This window comes from Myxocyprinus asiaticus, chromosome 22 (assembly GCF_019703515.2).
Source record: "Myxocyprinus asiaticus isolate MX2 ecotype Aquarium Trade chromosome 22, UBuf_Myxa_2, whole genome shotgun sequence".
Taxonomy (NCBI): domain Eukaryota; kingdom Metazoa; phylum Chordata; class Actinopteri; order Cypriniformes; family Catostomidae; genus Myxocyprinus; species Myxocyprinus asiaticus.
Window position 1 is genome coordinate 18,396,765 of NC_059365.1, and position 16,615 is coordinate 18,413,379.

At 39.8% G+C, this 16,615-nt stretch overlaps 2 protein-coding genes across 2 annotated transcripts in view; one reads left to right on the plus strand and one right to left on the minus strand.

The window, feature by feature from the left end:
• The window catches only part of LOC127413291 (uncharacterized), a 69,356-nt gene extending 52,918 nt beyond the window's left edge, over positions 1-16,438 (plus strand). The window contains exon 2 of the mRNA XM_051650298.1: positions 16,071-16,438. Within this exon, the coding sequence (XP_051506258.1) occupies positions 16,071-16,270 (200 nt within the window). The 3' untranslated portion in view covers positions 16,271-16,438. The remainder of the gene's footprint in view (positions 1-16,070) is intronic.
• gpc3 (glypican 3) overlaps positions 1-16,615 on the minus strand; it is a 216,746-nt gene that overhangs the window by 191,132 nt on the left and 8,999 nt on the right. The window lies entirely within an intron of this gene.

Genomic DNA, 16,615 nt, shown 5'->3' on the forward strand with positions numbered 1-16,615 from the left:
TCCACTTAAATATCCCCCCTCTCTCTGGGCGAGGTGTGGTCTCCGCGGTGTCCTCCCCTTGGGAGGGACACCCCCTGACTAGACCTGCTCGGCCCAGTCGGATATTCCCCCTCTTTTTAGGGAGTGGAAAAAAAAAGAAGGGGACTACTCTTTTGGGTAGTCGACTTGTCCCTAAAGGGCCGTTCGACACTCATAACTATGTTGGGGGAGGTTACGTGTCTCGTTCCCTCCATCAGGGAATGGAGGTTACAGAAGTAACCATGACGCTCTGTTTAACACGTTTTACCATGTTGAAATCCATTCCGCCGAATTCAGCAGGTTTTCCCTCAAAATCACCCCAGAAATGCAAAAACAAAGTCTTTATTTTCTGTCTAGGTCTTGGAATAACTTAATGTACCTGCATGCTACCTTTAGCCATCCAGTAAGTTTCAGTCATAAAGTCAGTCAGGTTCAGTCAAACTATTGCACATTAAATTGGGATTCACACTCCCTCAAACTCTACTAGTTTGTTGATTGAAATAACTAAATAGACCATGGCAGAGATTACAAATGCAGGAGATTTAAGTGGTTCCAAATTCTAAATCCCATTAAAAGAATGAAGACAAAATGTCAAAGAAATCACCTTAGGGGGAAAGGAAAAAAATGCTAAATTACTAAGCACACATTGCCTGTTGGGAATGGGTAAATAAACCCATTAACATCATATACCATCAAAAGCCAACAACGCAAGTAAAAAAACTTTCCGATCACCTATCTGCTGCTCCTCAATATGGATATGAAATGAGAAAAAATGTGCAAGCCTGTTATATTGTACAGGTGGCACCTTTCATATGCACACAGACAGGCTTAATATCCAAAATCAATACTTGCAAAGGACCGGCGACAGATACGATCAAGCTATTTTCAGATTCCAGGGCAAAATTATTAAGCTGTCAATAGCATATTGAGTAGAGGGATGGCGGTGGAGTAGGTGGAGGGGAGCAGGTATGAAAGGAGAAAGGACTCAGCAAAACAGACAATTTCTTCGGCACGTCTGTTGTTTACAGTTGATAAATGTATTTTATTAGAGAAGTTGTGAGTTGTCAGGGAAAAGTGAAGGAATCTACAGGAGGGAGAAAACTTCCCACAGAGAAGCATAAACAAATATTACATCACAGTCTTTAACTGAAGACTGCTCATAAATACGGCTGATTAGATTGTTTTATGAAAATGGGACAAAACATTTTTGTTTAAAAAGAAACAAAAACTAGATGCCTCATATTTCAGTCTCGCTATAGCTAAAATATGAATAGAATATGTGACTTCAATAAACCAGATCTGTTCTTCCTGTTCAAGAGGCTCTATATCTACGGCCTTTTAGACCAGTGTTTCCCAACTTTTTTTGTCCTAAAGGTATCCCCACAGCTTCATTGGGGAGGCTAAAGTACCCTTTCATTGACATCAAACCGGAAATGTGATCCTTTTAAATGCAAATTATTATAGATTACCTTAAAAAGGAACCGGTTGTGTTAAAGGTTTAATTCTGTAATCAATTACTCACTAATGTTGTTCAAAACCCATATGAATTTCCTTCATGAAACACAAAAAGAAACATTAGGCAGAATGTTATCCTTATTCACATTCACTTTCAATGCATGGGGAAAATGCAATGAATGTGAATGGTTGGTGACAGAGACTAACATTCTGCCTAAAATCTCCTTTGTGTTCCATGGAAGAAAGAAAGTCATACAGGTTTGGAACAACATAAGGGCTTTATAAACCACATCATTTTGGCAGTTCTTATATTTTTTAATTATCTTAATTTTCTAACAAATCAAAATCTCCCCTAGTCCCTGGAACCTTTCCAAGTACTCCCCTGGTTGGGGATCACTGTCATCATCTAGTGCCATTTGGCACATACCGTAGCTCTTCTCCACTGAGTCAAGCCACACTCACTTCTTTCCTTTGCACTTGCCCATTCACTAGGACTTTATGTTCTAGAAATTCCTGAGTCCCCTTTCTCTCCTGCAACCTTGCCCAAAGGCCTGAGGCGAATGAGTTTCCCTGTCGGAGCCCAGATGAATAAGACGGCTCAGATGGAGACTCAATGAGCACCGTGTACACATATCAGCCGTGCGCTCCTCCCTAACAAGCCTGAGGACACGGAGCACAGCCAGACGCATGCATAAGCACAATCTTAAGAACCATTTATAAAGCTATCAGCATGCAAGTTTAATGGGGGCTGTGGGGAAAACATGCTGTGTTAAGATATAGAAAATGTTAAAAGGATGTTATTAGAGGCATGAATTATAGAGCAGCAACATAGGACTTATGATATTTTTTTCTAGACTCACTTCAAAGACATCAATATGTGTGCGCAATTAAAACAAGTGAATGTCAGAGGACTGATGAAAGTATATGAACTATATGATTATGAATTGGGCTCCTCAGTCGAGGAGGAGGGTGAGTTAATGGACTAAAGCAAACCCGTCTGTCCTTACAGTGCCATTAGTAGTATTTAATGAAAGAAAGTTGACTTCCACAGCATGAAGCACATAAGGGTAAAATTTAGTTTGCGGAAGATAAAGTAAATAACAGCACAATAAAAGTCTTAGGCTCACACAAATTATTTTTTTTTCCCTCTGTGCATTGTTACAATGAGCTCCAGAAAAACCAAGATATATTGTTTAATGGAAAGTCTGACCACAGTCATTAGAAGAAACTTTCATGGCTTGTGGGCATTGTGATCCTTCACCTTCAACTTTAAATCGACTGCCAGGGACATTGACCTAAGCCATTATCTCGTAATTACAGAAACTGTGTGAGCATTTATCAAAATATGAGTGTACTTTACAACATGAGGCACTGTCTTCAGCCCTTTGAGAATATACTAAAGTCTCTTAAAGAAATATTTTCCAGGTTCAATACAAGTTAAGCTCAATCAACAGCATTTGTGGCATAATGTTGATTACCACAAAATTAATTTGGACTTTTTCCTACTTTTCTTTAAAAAAAAAAAAAAAAAAGGATTTTTTTTTTTTAAATCTGGGTTACAGTGAGGCATTATAGAAGTAATAATGTTAAAATACTCACTTTTTCAAAAGTATAGCCACAAGACGTAATCAATATACCTGTGAACATGATTTTAATATACTAAAATCGCTTACCTCTTCTGTGTAACGCTATATACAGTTTAACAAATTTGTTGCCATGACATCATAAATCCGTAAACCCTAAAACCCTAATTATTTCAATTGAGTTTAAAATGTTTTTAACTCAGAATATTCCTTTGAAAATTTCATATACTACTGCAAACCAGGCTATAGCATATAGCACATAAAATGTTTAACATTTAAATGTTGTTGCATTTCCATTAAGATAACATATCAGTTTCAATCTAGAGAAATTTTTTAAATGTGTAAGTTTTCAAAGAGGTTTTCTAAACACTCCACCCATCCTCCATTACTCAGAAAAAACATATTGTCCTGCCCAAAACTCATACCACTGATTGAATCAATGTTGCTATGTCAGGCTGATTGGGATGCCCAATCAAACAATGTTTTGATTGCGCCACAGAACCACAGTGTTTACCCCTTAATATCACATTTTAAGCTTATGCGACCCCATGTCCTCCTGCGCGGACATTGTTTTGTCTTTACAATACACTACACATAATTTAATTTAAACCAACTGATCTCAGTTCAAAACACTCTGGGCTGTCAGTAAAGGGTTAAACTTTTGAATCACCGAGTTATGTGACAAAACAACATGGCGCCAATCTCGGCGGCGTATGTCTTTGGGAGAAACGCCAACAAAACTACATTTGGTAAGAAACCTCATTAAGTTTTTACATTGAAACCTGTTTGAGTCAAAATATTAGAGTCTCTAGTTTCATCTGATATGCCATTTAAAAATGTTTAGCTGTTAAACACAACGACCACTGTAGTGGACTATAGCGCTATTTTTCCCTACGAAATCCTATATTTACTGTGCATTATCACATTGAGAATCAATGGGTTCATCCAAAAGTTGAAAAATTTTGCTTTCAGAGGCTATATATGGAGTTAGGATGAAAATAGGGTGAATTTTGAACTGTTCTGAGACCAGTGCAGACAGAGAGCACACTGGAGGTCATTCACTAAATAGGGAGCAAGGGAGCATCCTATAATTTTCCTTTGCAGCCAAGTGCATTCACTCCTAACATCCGACCAGAAGTTCAATTTCAGGCTGCAGAGGATGTTCGAACCACTCAACATGGTTGGAAGACATGGGACAGTGGTAATCAGTACTTAGATTCAGAATTTATAATGTAGATTTTTATTTTAACATGGTTAGCTTGGTATTATTTACAATTTCACAACTTAGTCCCGCTGTCCCCATTTGAGGACATCAATTTTAGGAAAAACTATTTGGTTCTAAAGAAATTTTTTTTTTTTTTTTTGCATATTTATTAGGGGTTACAAATGCACACAGCAGTCATGCTTGGGTCTCAAGAGGTTAATATTAGCACATTAATCTAGGATAGGAGAAAGTACTTTAAAATTTGTTATTATATTCAAAAACACAACTTTAAAGAACTGAACACAACTGATCCCCTTTCCTCTGTTAAAATCAACCAAACATCAAGCTAAAATGAGGGAGCATGCTCAGTGGGGTAATTTATAATTTCTTTAATGATATGCTCCTGATAATTGGAATAACAATACTCTCTACTGAGAGAACCCATCCTTTAATGGGGTGAACAAGTGCCTCTGTAATGCTTTTTGGCATTAAACAAGTGGCACAAAGGCCCCTTAACAGCCTATAACACAAGCTCTTGAGAGAGGTCAGTGGCACTTCATTAGCTGGATCAGATCTGTGTGTGCTGATGGAAAGAATACAGCACGCTCTTATCTCATTTTGATCAGCGAGACTGCTGGGAGTCAGCCCCTGACTTTTCTCAATACTCAACCTGAACCTCTCATTACTCAGTCTACAGACAAAATGGCTCTTCAATTAACAGACATCATGCAAGCAGAAAACAAAGAGATGACACCACCATGTTTAATGCAACCCATGAGTTAAACAGAAGTCATCCTTATTTGAGTGTTCATTACCACATCAAAATCCCAGACTTCAATTTGTGACAAAAGCAGTGGCGGGCCGTGCATTTAAAGTCTAGGCCTTCAGTGTGATTCATGCCATTAAGAAAACACAGTTTCACAATGAATAAGACACCCTATGCCCATCACACATTATATCGCAGCTAACTAATAATACAAATTGACATTTTAAAAACATGTCCATGCACGAAAGCCAAAACTTGAAAGGACACTGAATGCTGAAGCAAGCCTAATTTTAACTGCAGCATGACTGTTTTGTGAAATGAACGTCTCCCGAACAGACATTCAAAATCATAATTTTTCATATGAATCTACCAAGGAGGTCTATAATACCTGGAAAAATCTATCTAATATCATTTATGATTTAAATGTTGCTTGCAATAAATTTCATTTCATAAGGGTACATGGTTGTGCTGCGTTCCATTCAAGTTGGATGTGGGATATTCCTACTTGATATCTCCAACAATAAATGCATTCCATTCCCCGATATTTGGAACTGCTACGCTCCCGTTAGCTTAGCAGGGGTTTGACTCTCAGAGATGTCTCCTAGCAACCTAAATGATAAGCAATGCTGCAGCGCTAGTATTTGTGCTACAGGTGTACGATTATCAAAAGAGATTACAATGTTTTATACACCTGTTTCTGCAGGCGTTTGTTGAACAAGCTTTAATATCATGTAATGTGGAAACGAAATCATTTATTGATATTAATAAAGTGAATGTTTATCACATACTTTGTATATCTCCCTGAGTGTCGACATGTTTGTGTGACATCATGCCCCTGCATCTTGGCGAAATCAGAGTTGAGAATTTCTGCACGAGCCTACAAGTTGTAATTCTGACTTCAAGATGCATTCTATTGCACTTTTCCTAGTAGGAAGTTGTAAAATCTGACTTTCCGAGTTGAATGGAATGCAGCACTACTTTACAAAACTTGATCCGACACTGAATGCTCAAGCAGCCTAATTTACACTTAGAAAACTCCTGATGTTGCTATAACAATGCAAAAAGCACTTACCAATTTACTTGAAGCGAAAATCAGTCCTCCTTTCCTGTTTAATAAATTAAGCAATCACACGGTCATGCAGAACATCTCAGGTGTGTAAATCCATAAGGATCTCTTTCTCAACGGTGATAGTGGCAGTGATGACAACCAACACATCAGCAAGATCTCGCGCTCTTCACTTTCAAATTACGTACATCACTTAAAGTGTGATTGCGTCACTCAAGGCCAGCTAGAAGGCCTCGACCGGGACATATCCTAAAGATCACACCCACCAAGAACAAATAAATCTGATTGGCTGATGAATCTGACAATCTGACATTAGATGCACATTCATTTGCACTGTTGAGTGATTCTATGGAAATTCTGAAGGCCTGACGGGGTGGAGCTCAGACTCACGCGCTGCTTCAGGCTTCAGGCTTCGGGCATACGATTTGAAACAGCTGTCATGCTTCGCTTGTAAGCATCAAGGAATAAATTCTGACTGGATAAACTTTTCGTTTTTCTCTATTTGTTTGTAGATACATTAAGAGTGGAAATCGATTACAAATACACAGGCAAAAAGGTGATTGAGAATGAAAGGATGAAAAATATTTATTTATTTGGCATGTTAGGCCAGCAGAGAAGGCTTTGCTGGCCCTGAGAATTCACCACTGGACAAAAGGTAACGAGTGACTGAGTGTGAGCTGGTCTAAAGGTGCCCTTGAGACTTTAAAAAAAAAGAGTCAACTGTCTATTCCACCATAGAAAGGCAAAACACAGTAACTACACCACTTCACCACATAACTTCAAATGTTTTTTTTTTTTAATTGTCCAGCCAAATGTGTTACTGTAATGTAATGTACATACATACATGGTAACCTTTGCTTATGAGAATGTACAGTAGCAATAAGAATGTTCTTAAAGAGACTTAAAAGATGCAATGAAAGTGAATGGCAGACCGTTACATTCTGCCTAACATCTCTAGCCAAATCTCATGAAAATTACGTAACTCTGGCAAAAAATTTTTGCAAATTGACAATATGTGGTTCATTAAATGTATAATTGCAGTTCTGAGGTGAAATGTCCACTTTGTGGCACTAAAAGAGAGCTAGAGGTTAATGCTCTATCAAGTTTTAAATCACCAAAAACTTCCTCCCTACCCTAAACCTAAAACCTAAACCTAACTATTGGTGTCATAAAAAAACTAATGGGAGATGAAAAACAGATGACGTTTTAAGGTTAGCCCAATGCTCTGTTGAATTTTAAATTATAAAAACCAACCTCCCTACCCTAAACTTTAAACTTAAACCTCACCGATAGTGTCCTAAAAGCAAATGTGAGGTGAAAAAAAATTATTGAAGCAACCACATCATTTTGTGGTGCTTCTTAGACACTTTTGGCTCACATATCAACACACGTGCTCTTCTGGACTTGTACCCCTGTCCTTTGCGTTACTAGTTCAACGCTCTGAGCTATACCACGCAACTTGATTACACACAAATAAACTTGTAAATGTAGTTGGTTATGTAACACAAACATTAAAATATATCAGTTTACAAGTCATGTGCTATAGTAAAAGTATTTTGATGTCATAAGCTAGCATTGTGTGAGAACAGAGCGAAAAGTGTTTATGAACTGATAATCTGCCCTTTAACTAATGATTTGTGAATAAAATGTATTGCTGCTGTAGTGCCTTATTTAATCAGGAAACTGCAGTGATACGTACAAAATTTAAGTTTATTTTGTGTTCCAAATCAGAAAGAAAGTCATATGATTTTGAAAAAAAAAAAAAAAGAGGATGACTAAATGATGACCGTCTTCATTTTTGGGTGAAATCTCCCTTTAATTGCAGGAAAAGTCTAATAGAAAAGCAAAGTACTTCATATATTTATTTCTATATCTACTTTGAAAACACAGCGATGGTATGCCAGAGTGTTTTAGTGTGGATTTTGTGGCTTTTCACGCTCTTTTTTTTTTTTTTTTTTTTCACAATCTGAGCATAGTTGTGTTAAATCTGTCTGTCACAGGACAGATCATAGTCTAAGAGAATACATTTTGGTCAATTTTGACAAAAAAAATTGTAAAGTAGTGCATTTTGCCTTTGCTCAGCTTTGTGCTTTGACATTCAGCCCCTTCCTCTTAGGCAGAGAAGCTAGGATTAGACAGAGAAAAGCATCAACCAAAAAATGTTAAAGACGTGCCAGTGGAGACAAGAGAGAAAAACCTCCCATTGGCTTTTTGGTCCTGTACCCCCCTGGCATTACATGCAGAATGATTAGAATTCAGCTCAATCTTTCTGGGGGCTGTCTCTGCTTGGCCTCCTTGTCTTCCAGAGCAGATACATCAGTCCTCACATCCTTTCTACTCTCTTATGTCAATCCATCTGCCTTTCCTAAAGATTCTCTTCTCTCCAAGCCATTTAGAGATGCCAGCAGAGACTGTATTTGGCAGTGGAACAGAAACACAGTAGTTGCATCCATCATAAATCATACCAAATATCACCATGGGCACCAAGTTTATAGCCCATCACTAGGTTTACTGGGGTTAAAGGGTAGGGGATGTAGGATACAGACAGTTGCCTGTTTATAAGGCAAACACTATCTTCCTAAAAGTGTTCAAAGAATAAAATGTTTTTATTTTATTTTTTTAAAACAGACTAACTGAAACACACACTACATCTCCATATGTATGTGGACATCTCCTTCATTGTGTTCTTCTAACTGTGTGGCAACAGTTTGAGGGTCCTTTTCTATTCCAGCATGACAATTTCCCTGTGCACAAAGCCCGATCCATAAAGAAATTATTTACTGTGCCTGGTGAGGAAGAGCTTAACTGGCCAGCACAAAGCATTGACCTGAACACAACTGAATACCTTTGGGATGTATTGCAACATCGACTGTGAGCACATCGCCCATTATCAACGCCTGACCTCACTGGTGCTCTGGTGTCTGAATGGAAGCAAATCCCCACAGCCAACATGTTATAGGACCAACTAACCCATAATAATACCAATGGTTTTAAAATTAAATGCTTGACAAATGGGAGTTGTGTTTGGGGTCCACATACTTTTGGCCATATGGTGTAGGTTATTTCTGTAATTCAGTGCAGACATCTGTAGTGAAGTTTGGGCAACAACAAAACTTGACATGTAAGAAGTCAGATCAAGTGGCAAAAGAGGCGATACAAATCAAACAAAGCATTAAATCTTTGCAACCAGGCAGAATGGGTGAAACCCTCAGTGGAATAAAAACAATCACTACAAGGTTACAGCTACACCATACAGCCTGCAGTCATCCCCATTTCCAATTAACATTAAGGTTGTCTACATTCATTTGCCACTTCAAGGCCAGCGACGTGCATCGGGTTTGGAGTAGGTGCTCCATTTAAAGCAAACTGGACGACTCTCTTTGACTAATGTTCTTTATGCAAGTCAGAGACATAATAAAATCATCTCAAACTATCATCCAATTTTTAAATTACACTGTTTTTAGTAACGATGAGGAACATAACTCCTTGGCTTTGAAAGGAAAAAGTAATTAAGTACATCTTTTTTTGCTCATGTATCTGCATTCATTTTTTGTGGCATGAACGGGTGCATTCTGCACTATGATGCGTAGTGTTGTTTTAAAGCACTACCTCTCTAAAGATGCATTTATGTCCATAAATCAATACAAAAGAAGGGGAGCAGACAATAACCTCAAGTAATTCCTACATAATACAAGGACACCCAATTAATGTTTCTGGCTACATATGCTGGAACTGCACAGTATCGGTTTATACAATGAATCAAAATGAATAAAGCCAAAGTCTTCGCCGCACCACTAATTACTGCAGACATAGAGTCCAGAGCACAGTGCCGCTGGGATTATTAGGACTCTACACTGCCTGCGGCACACTTCCAAATAACAAAACAAAACAAAAACCTCCAGTCTTGACTTGAATTTCTCTGAAGAACAATAACGTTTAGTTTCTAAAAAACTATGGCTTCCAAAAAGTATTTTATTGTGAGGTTGTTCCCAAAAGGGCATACCGTCTCTTACAAGTAAAGAGCATGGCCAAACATGCTTTCAAAGAAATTAATCTAAGGGTTGATTACATACGTTTCATATTTCATGCATCCAATCCACTAAGTTTTCATGATGTTCGACACATGATTGAGCATGCAGATACTGCACACATGTGCTTTCAAAAACTTTTTGCAGTCCAATAAGATATGCCACTCTATCTCTGTTTCTTTTCTTAAACCCTGATAAAGGTTAAAATAGGGCTGTGTCGATACAATCAATTAGATCCATGTATCGTGATATATTGTGATATTTTCAGTGCAGTCCGAGACGCTTCTATAGCTGCATTTACATGGACACTTTTTTTTTATCGGAATGAAATCATTCGGGAGCACCGGGCGTTTTCCCGGTGGGCCGCTGGGTAATTTGGACTGGCCCGTTGCTCTGCAAGTACCGGCCCATCCAACAGGCAACACAGATGGCCGCCCTGGGCCCCAACATGCCTACGTGGACCCTTACAGAGTGAACATTCAAAATACACTGTAAGGTAAAGCCAATAAAATTACTTTTATTTTGAAAAACTGAAATTACTTATTTTGAAAGTACTTCCACATCATAGTGCATTTCCGTACATTCGCAATAATTTTGTACCTCGCGTGGACTTCATTATTTGACATACAAATCACAATAACGGTGACAACTAAAGACAACATTTTAAGTATAAGATGAGTTGTGAATAATCACAAAATGACAAATAACTGCAAGTTAGAACAAATACAATAACAACACTGTATATAAAATCTGCAAACATTAAAGCTATGACCAGTACATAGTAATTTGCATAATTTATTCATACCGCAGGGAGCTGAAGTGTAGCTTGCTGAATAATGCTCACGCCTGATAAAATGTTTGAAAATAAGTCATGAAAAATATTACTTTGACAAGTGCTGTTTCTGCTGTCCTTTAAACAAAGTATGCCTCAAAGACTCAAATAGCCACAAAGCATTGGGATTTTTCTCAAGAATAATCTGGGTAAGGAATTAAAACACTGCAGATATAAAGATGCAACAAACTCACATAGATTGAAAATATGAGCAATTAATCTGCAAATTATCTGCAAAGTTCTACACTTTAAGAGGTTTGTTTATTTTGTTTTACATATATTTATATGTTTGTATTTATATATGTACATATTCTGGCCAATTTTATTTTCATTTATTTATTTATTTTAAATAAACATTTACCCATAGTTATGTGAGTAACTGACATGAAAATTTAAGCATTGTCATCAGTGTCCTGCTGTGACATTTTCTTCATCTAACTACTTTAAACAAAATGTTTTGATCTTGTTTAGCTATATATACATATATAACATATTATTATTATACTTGTTGTTTCCACAACCTCATATTAACTAAGACAATAGTTTATTTGTACTTCTAGAAAAAAGTTGAAAGGTGATTAAGATCTTTAAAAACTTTGAAAAATGCTGACATGTCACAGCACCTAAAATACACACTTTCCCTTGTACTTTCATGTAGCCTACATTTTAACCTAACATCTGTATGTTGGGGAAAAAAGTTTCCGGACATGTTATTTGTCTGAGCTATAAAGTGCTTATTTCAATGCTTTCTCTAAAAAATCCACTCATCACGTTTACAGTGGTTTTTATGTTTTAAAGCAGGGGTCGGGAACCTGTGGCTCTTTGTTAAAAATCAAGTGGCTCGCCTGGTGTCTCACCATTTACCCACACATGATCGTTTAAAACTTTCTAGTGATAATTTTCCTGTAGAAAGTGTGGGTGCAATTGCAAAGCTTGAAGTCAATTACACTGTTTTGAATTCCTTTCTCCCAAATTTGTTGTACAGCCTACTCCTAGTGAACAAGGTTTGAAATTATTACCCGCCAAATGCGGATTTTTCAACCGCAATAGCGGGTAATTTTGCTGATGTATCAGCCACTGTGGAGGGCGATCTGTAAGACTTCTTGGAGTGATATATGACAAGAAATTAAACACAAAGACATGCGTTTGACGAAACGTGTGTGATTATATTTTGAAGAACAGACTAAAGAAAAGCCGCCGATGCATGTCTGATTTGATGTATGTGCGCAGTGAGCTCTGCTGTTCACGAGTGCAATGAAAGCACTTCTCCAAGACATGCACGTGCATCGAGTTCTGGGCCTCATTTGTCAATAACTATTGATCTTGGCGGTTAAGAGCATTTTCTACAAGCGATTTTACAAATGTTTGTTATTTTTTATGTGCGCCCAGCGTGTGAAATAGCACCCGCCACCCGCAAAATGCGACGAGGCTCAATCCAGTTTGCGAGCTCCTCGTCCAGGTATTTGCAGGTATTGCAGGTATTTCATGCGCAAGTAATTTTTGCTCATCTACCCACAACAGGCGGTTGACCTGTAAGACGTCTCGGAGTGGCACATGACTGAAGAAATGCTGTTAGTCACAAAGACACGCGCTTGAAGAAACTTTATATTTTATTATATTAAAAACAGACAAAAGAAAAGCCGTCATTGCTCGTGTCTGATTCGCTGTTTTTTCAGAGGCGTGCAGCTGGACCCTGTCTCGTGGAACACATGCATGTAAAGAGTTATCACTCCTTTTTCTCTGTTTAATTTGTCTGAAAACTGTTTGCAAGAACAATGTCATCTATGAGAATGCTGCAAATGATCTCCGATCACTCGGGAGGTGCTGTGAGTTTCGCTTTATTTCCACGAAGCAGTTTGCGGTTAACCTGCATTGTGAACACAACACTGCAGGTTTAGTAACATACACACACACACACACACACACACACACACACAGGCCTATATATATATATATATATATATATATATATATATATATATATATATATATATATATATATATACTGTATATAACATTTTCTATATATATAATTTTGGAAAGGAGTGTTGCAGTTCATATTTATGATTATCTTTCAGCTAATAATTTGTTTGAACAATTTCAATCGGGTTTCCATCCACATAATAGTATGGAAACCGCTCATCAAAATTACTAATGATCTGCTTTTGGCTGCGGATTCTGGTCAGCTGTCTATACTCATTCTCCTCGACCTGAGTGTGGCCTTTGATACAATCTCACATAACATCCTCCTAGACAGGCTAGTCTCAGTTGGAATTATGGGCACTCCCCTGTCTTGGTTTAGATCGTATCTTTCCGGCCACACTCAGTTTGTACAACTCAAAAAATGTTGATCTAAGTCATCACAAGATGGACTCAAGATGGCGCCGAGTATGGCTGCTGCGTTGCGAGCTCCGACACAACATAGCAATGGTTTGTTTGTTTTGTTTACAATTCTTATGTTTTTTGTCTTGGATGTTGTCTGCCTTATTGTCTACGACAGACAAACACTTTTGGACATTGGCTCAGCGATCTCACACCGTAAACCGGACTTCACATTCCTCAATGCCGACCCGCTGTTTACAAACACGCAAGCGGAGCCCTTTGTCTGGGCAGCACGGCCGCGGAAACGCAGGAGGAAAAGGGGAAACAGAGCCGGCGTTCTCATCAGAGTAAGACGCCGCGCAAATCGACCCCCGCTACCCACTATTCTACTGGCAAATGTTCAGTCTCTGGATAACAAGCTCTGCGAGCTGAAAGCGCGGATCTCTTTCCAACGAGAGACGAGGGACTGCTGCGTTATCTGCCTTACGGAAACTTGGATGTCTGCGGAGATTCCAGACTCAGCCATTGAACCCACGGGGTTCTCCATGCTCCGAGCGGACAGAGCGGAAGACCTCTCAGGTAAAACTAGAGGAGGTGGTGTATGTTTTATGATCAACAAATCCTGGTGTGATCAGAGGAACGTACATTCCATCAAGTCTTTCTGTTCTCCTGATCTGGAATTTCTTATGCTTCTGTGTCGACCATTCTGGCTACCGAGGGAATTCACAGCGGTCATTATCACAGCTGTGTACATTCCCCCACAAGCCGACACAGACCGGGCACTCAAGGAATTGTATGGGAGTATAAGTGAGCAGGAAACCGCGCACCCTGAGGCCGCGTTCATTGTGACCGGGGACTTTAATAAAGCCAGTTTAAAATCAGTCGCACCAAAATATCACCAGCACATTAGTTTCAACACACGAGGGGACCGGGTTTTGGACCATTGCTACTCTCCGTTCCGGGATGGCTACAAATCCCTCCCCCGCCCACCATTTGGCAAATCGGACCACTCTTCCATTCTGCTTCTGCCCGCTTACAGGCAGAAACTGAAACAGGAAGCACCCACCCTCAGAACGATCCAGTGCTGGTCGGACCAATCAGACTCTATGCTACAAGACTGTTTTGATCGCACGGACTGGGAGATGTTCCGGTCCGCCTCTGATGACGACATCGAGCTTTACGCTGATAGCGTAATGTGTTTCATCAGAACGTGTGTAGAGGAAGTGATTCCGACCAGAACTGTGCGAATCTATCCGAATCAGAAGCCGTGGATCAACAGCGATGTTCGCGCGGCACTTAATGTGCGGACCTCCGCTTTTAATTCCGGGAACGCGGAGGAGCATAAACAAGCCAGTTATGCCCTCCGAAAAACTATCAAAACAGCAAAACGCCAGTACAGGAGTAAGATTGAGGGACAGTTTAACACCACCAACTCTAGAAGCATGTGGCAGGGAATTAACATCATCACGGACTTTAAAGGGAATAAAAACTCCGCCATGAACACCGCTGCCTCTCTACCGGATGAGCTAAATACTTTTTATGCTCGTTTCGAGGGAAATAACACCGCCCTCGCGGAGAGAGCTCTCGCGGCCGAAGCTACAGAGGTTAGTTCACTCTCCGTCTCTGTAGCGGATGTAACCCGATCCTTCCGACGGGTGAATATCCGCAAAGCCGCGGGTCCAGACGGCATTCCGGGCCGCGTCATCAGAGCGTGCGCGAACCAGCTGGCTGGTGTTTTTACGGACATTTTCAACCTTTCCCTCTCTTTGTCTGTAGTCCCCACATGCTTTAAAACATCCGCCATTGTGCCTGTTCCAAAACAATCGAAAATAACTTGTTTAAATGACTGGCGTCCTGTTGCTCTGACCCCCATCATCAGCAAATGTTTTGAGAGACTAATCAGAGATTACATCTGCTCTGTATTACCACTCAATCTTGACCCGCTGCAGTTTGCTTACCGCAACAACCGCTCCACTGATGATGCCATTGCATCTACAATACACACTGCTCTCTCCCACCTGGAAAAAAAGAACACTTATGTGAGAATGCTGTTTGTAGACTACAGCTCAGCATTCAACACCATAGTGCCCTCCAAGCTAGATGAGAAACTCCGGGCTCTGGGCTTAAACAGCTCGCTGTGCAGCTGGATCCTGGACTTCCTGTCAAGCAGACGCCAGGTGGTTAGAATAGGCAGCAACATCTCCTCATCACTGACACTCAACACTGGAGCCCCACAGGGCTGTGTTCTCAGCCCACTACTGTATTCCCTGTACACACATGACTGTGTGGCAACACATAACTCCAATGCCATCATTAAGTTTGCTGATGACACGACGGTGGTAGGTCTGATCACTGACAATGATGAAACAGCCTACAGAGAGGAGGTGCACACTCTGACACACTGGTGTCAGGAGCACAACCTCTCCCTCAACGTCAGTAAGACAAAGGAGCTTGTGGTGGACTTCAGGAGAAAAGACAGAGAACACAGTCCAATCACCATCAATGGAGCACCAGTGGAGAGAGTCAGCAGCTTCAAGTTCCTGGGTGTCCACATCACTGAGGAACTCACATGGTCCGTCCACACTGAAGTCGTTGTGAAGAAGGCTCATCAGCGCCTTTTCTTCCTGAGACGGCTGAGGAAGTTTGGAATGAACCGCCACATCCTCACACGGTTCTACACCTGCACTGTGGAGAGCATCCTGACTGGCTGTATCTCCGCCTGGTACGGCAATAGCACTGCCCACAACCGCAAAGCACTGCAAAGGGTGGTGCGAACTGCCAAACACATCATCGGAGGTGAGCTTCCCTCCCTCCAGGAAATATATACAAGGCGGTGTGTGAAAAAAGCTCGGAGGATCATCAGAGACTCCAGCCACCCGAGCCATGGGCTGTTCTCACTGCTACCATCAGGTAGGCGGTATCGCAGCATCAGGACCCGCACCAGCCGACTCCATGATAGCTTCTTCCCCCAAGCAAACAGACTTCTGAACTCTTGATCTCCCACGATCAAAATACATCAGCCCTGCACTTTATTACTCTTTTATCTCACACCGGACTGTCATAAATTATATTACTGTCATTATATTATGTCTCTCTTAACAACTGACTATCAACCGACAGCCTGAATGTCAATACAGTACAATACTGTACATTCTATATATATACTTTTTTCATATATATTTTAATTTTTATTGAATAATGTGTATCTATATAGTATCTATATAGTACAAAAAAACAAAAAACAAAAAAAAACAAAAACAGCATATTGTATACTGTACAGTGTATGTTATTATTTGTATATTGTTGAGTGTAATTGTGTATAACAGATGTTTAAATTGTGT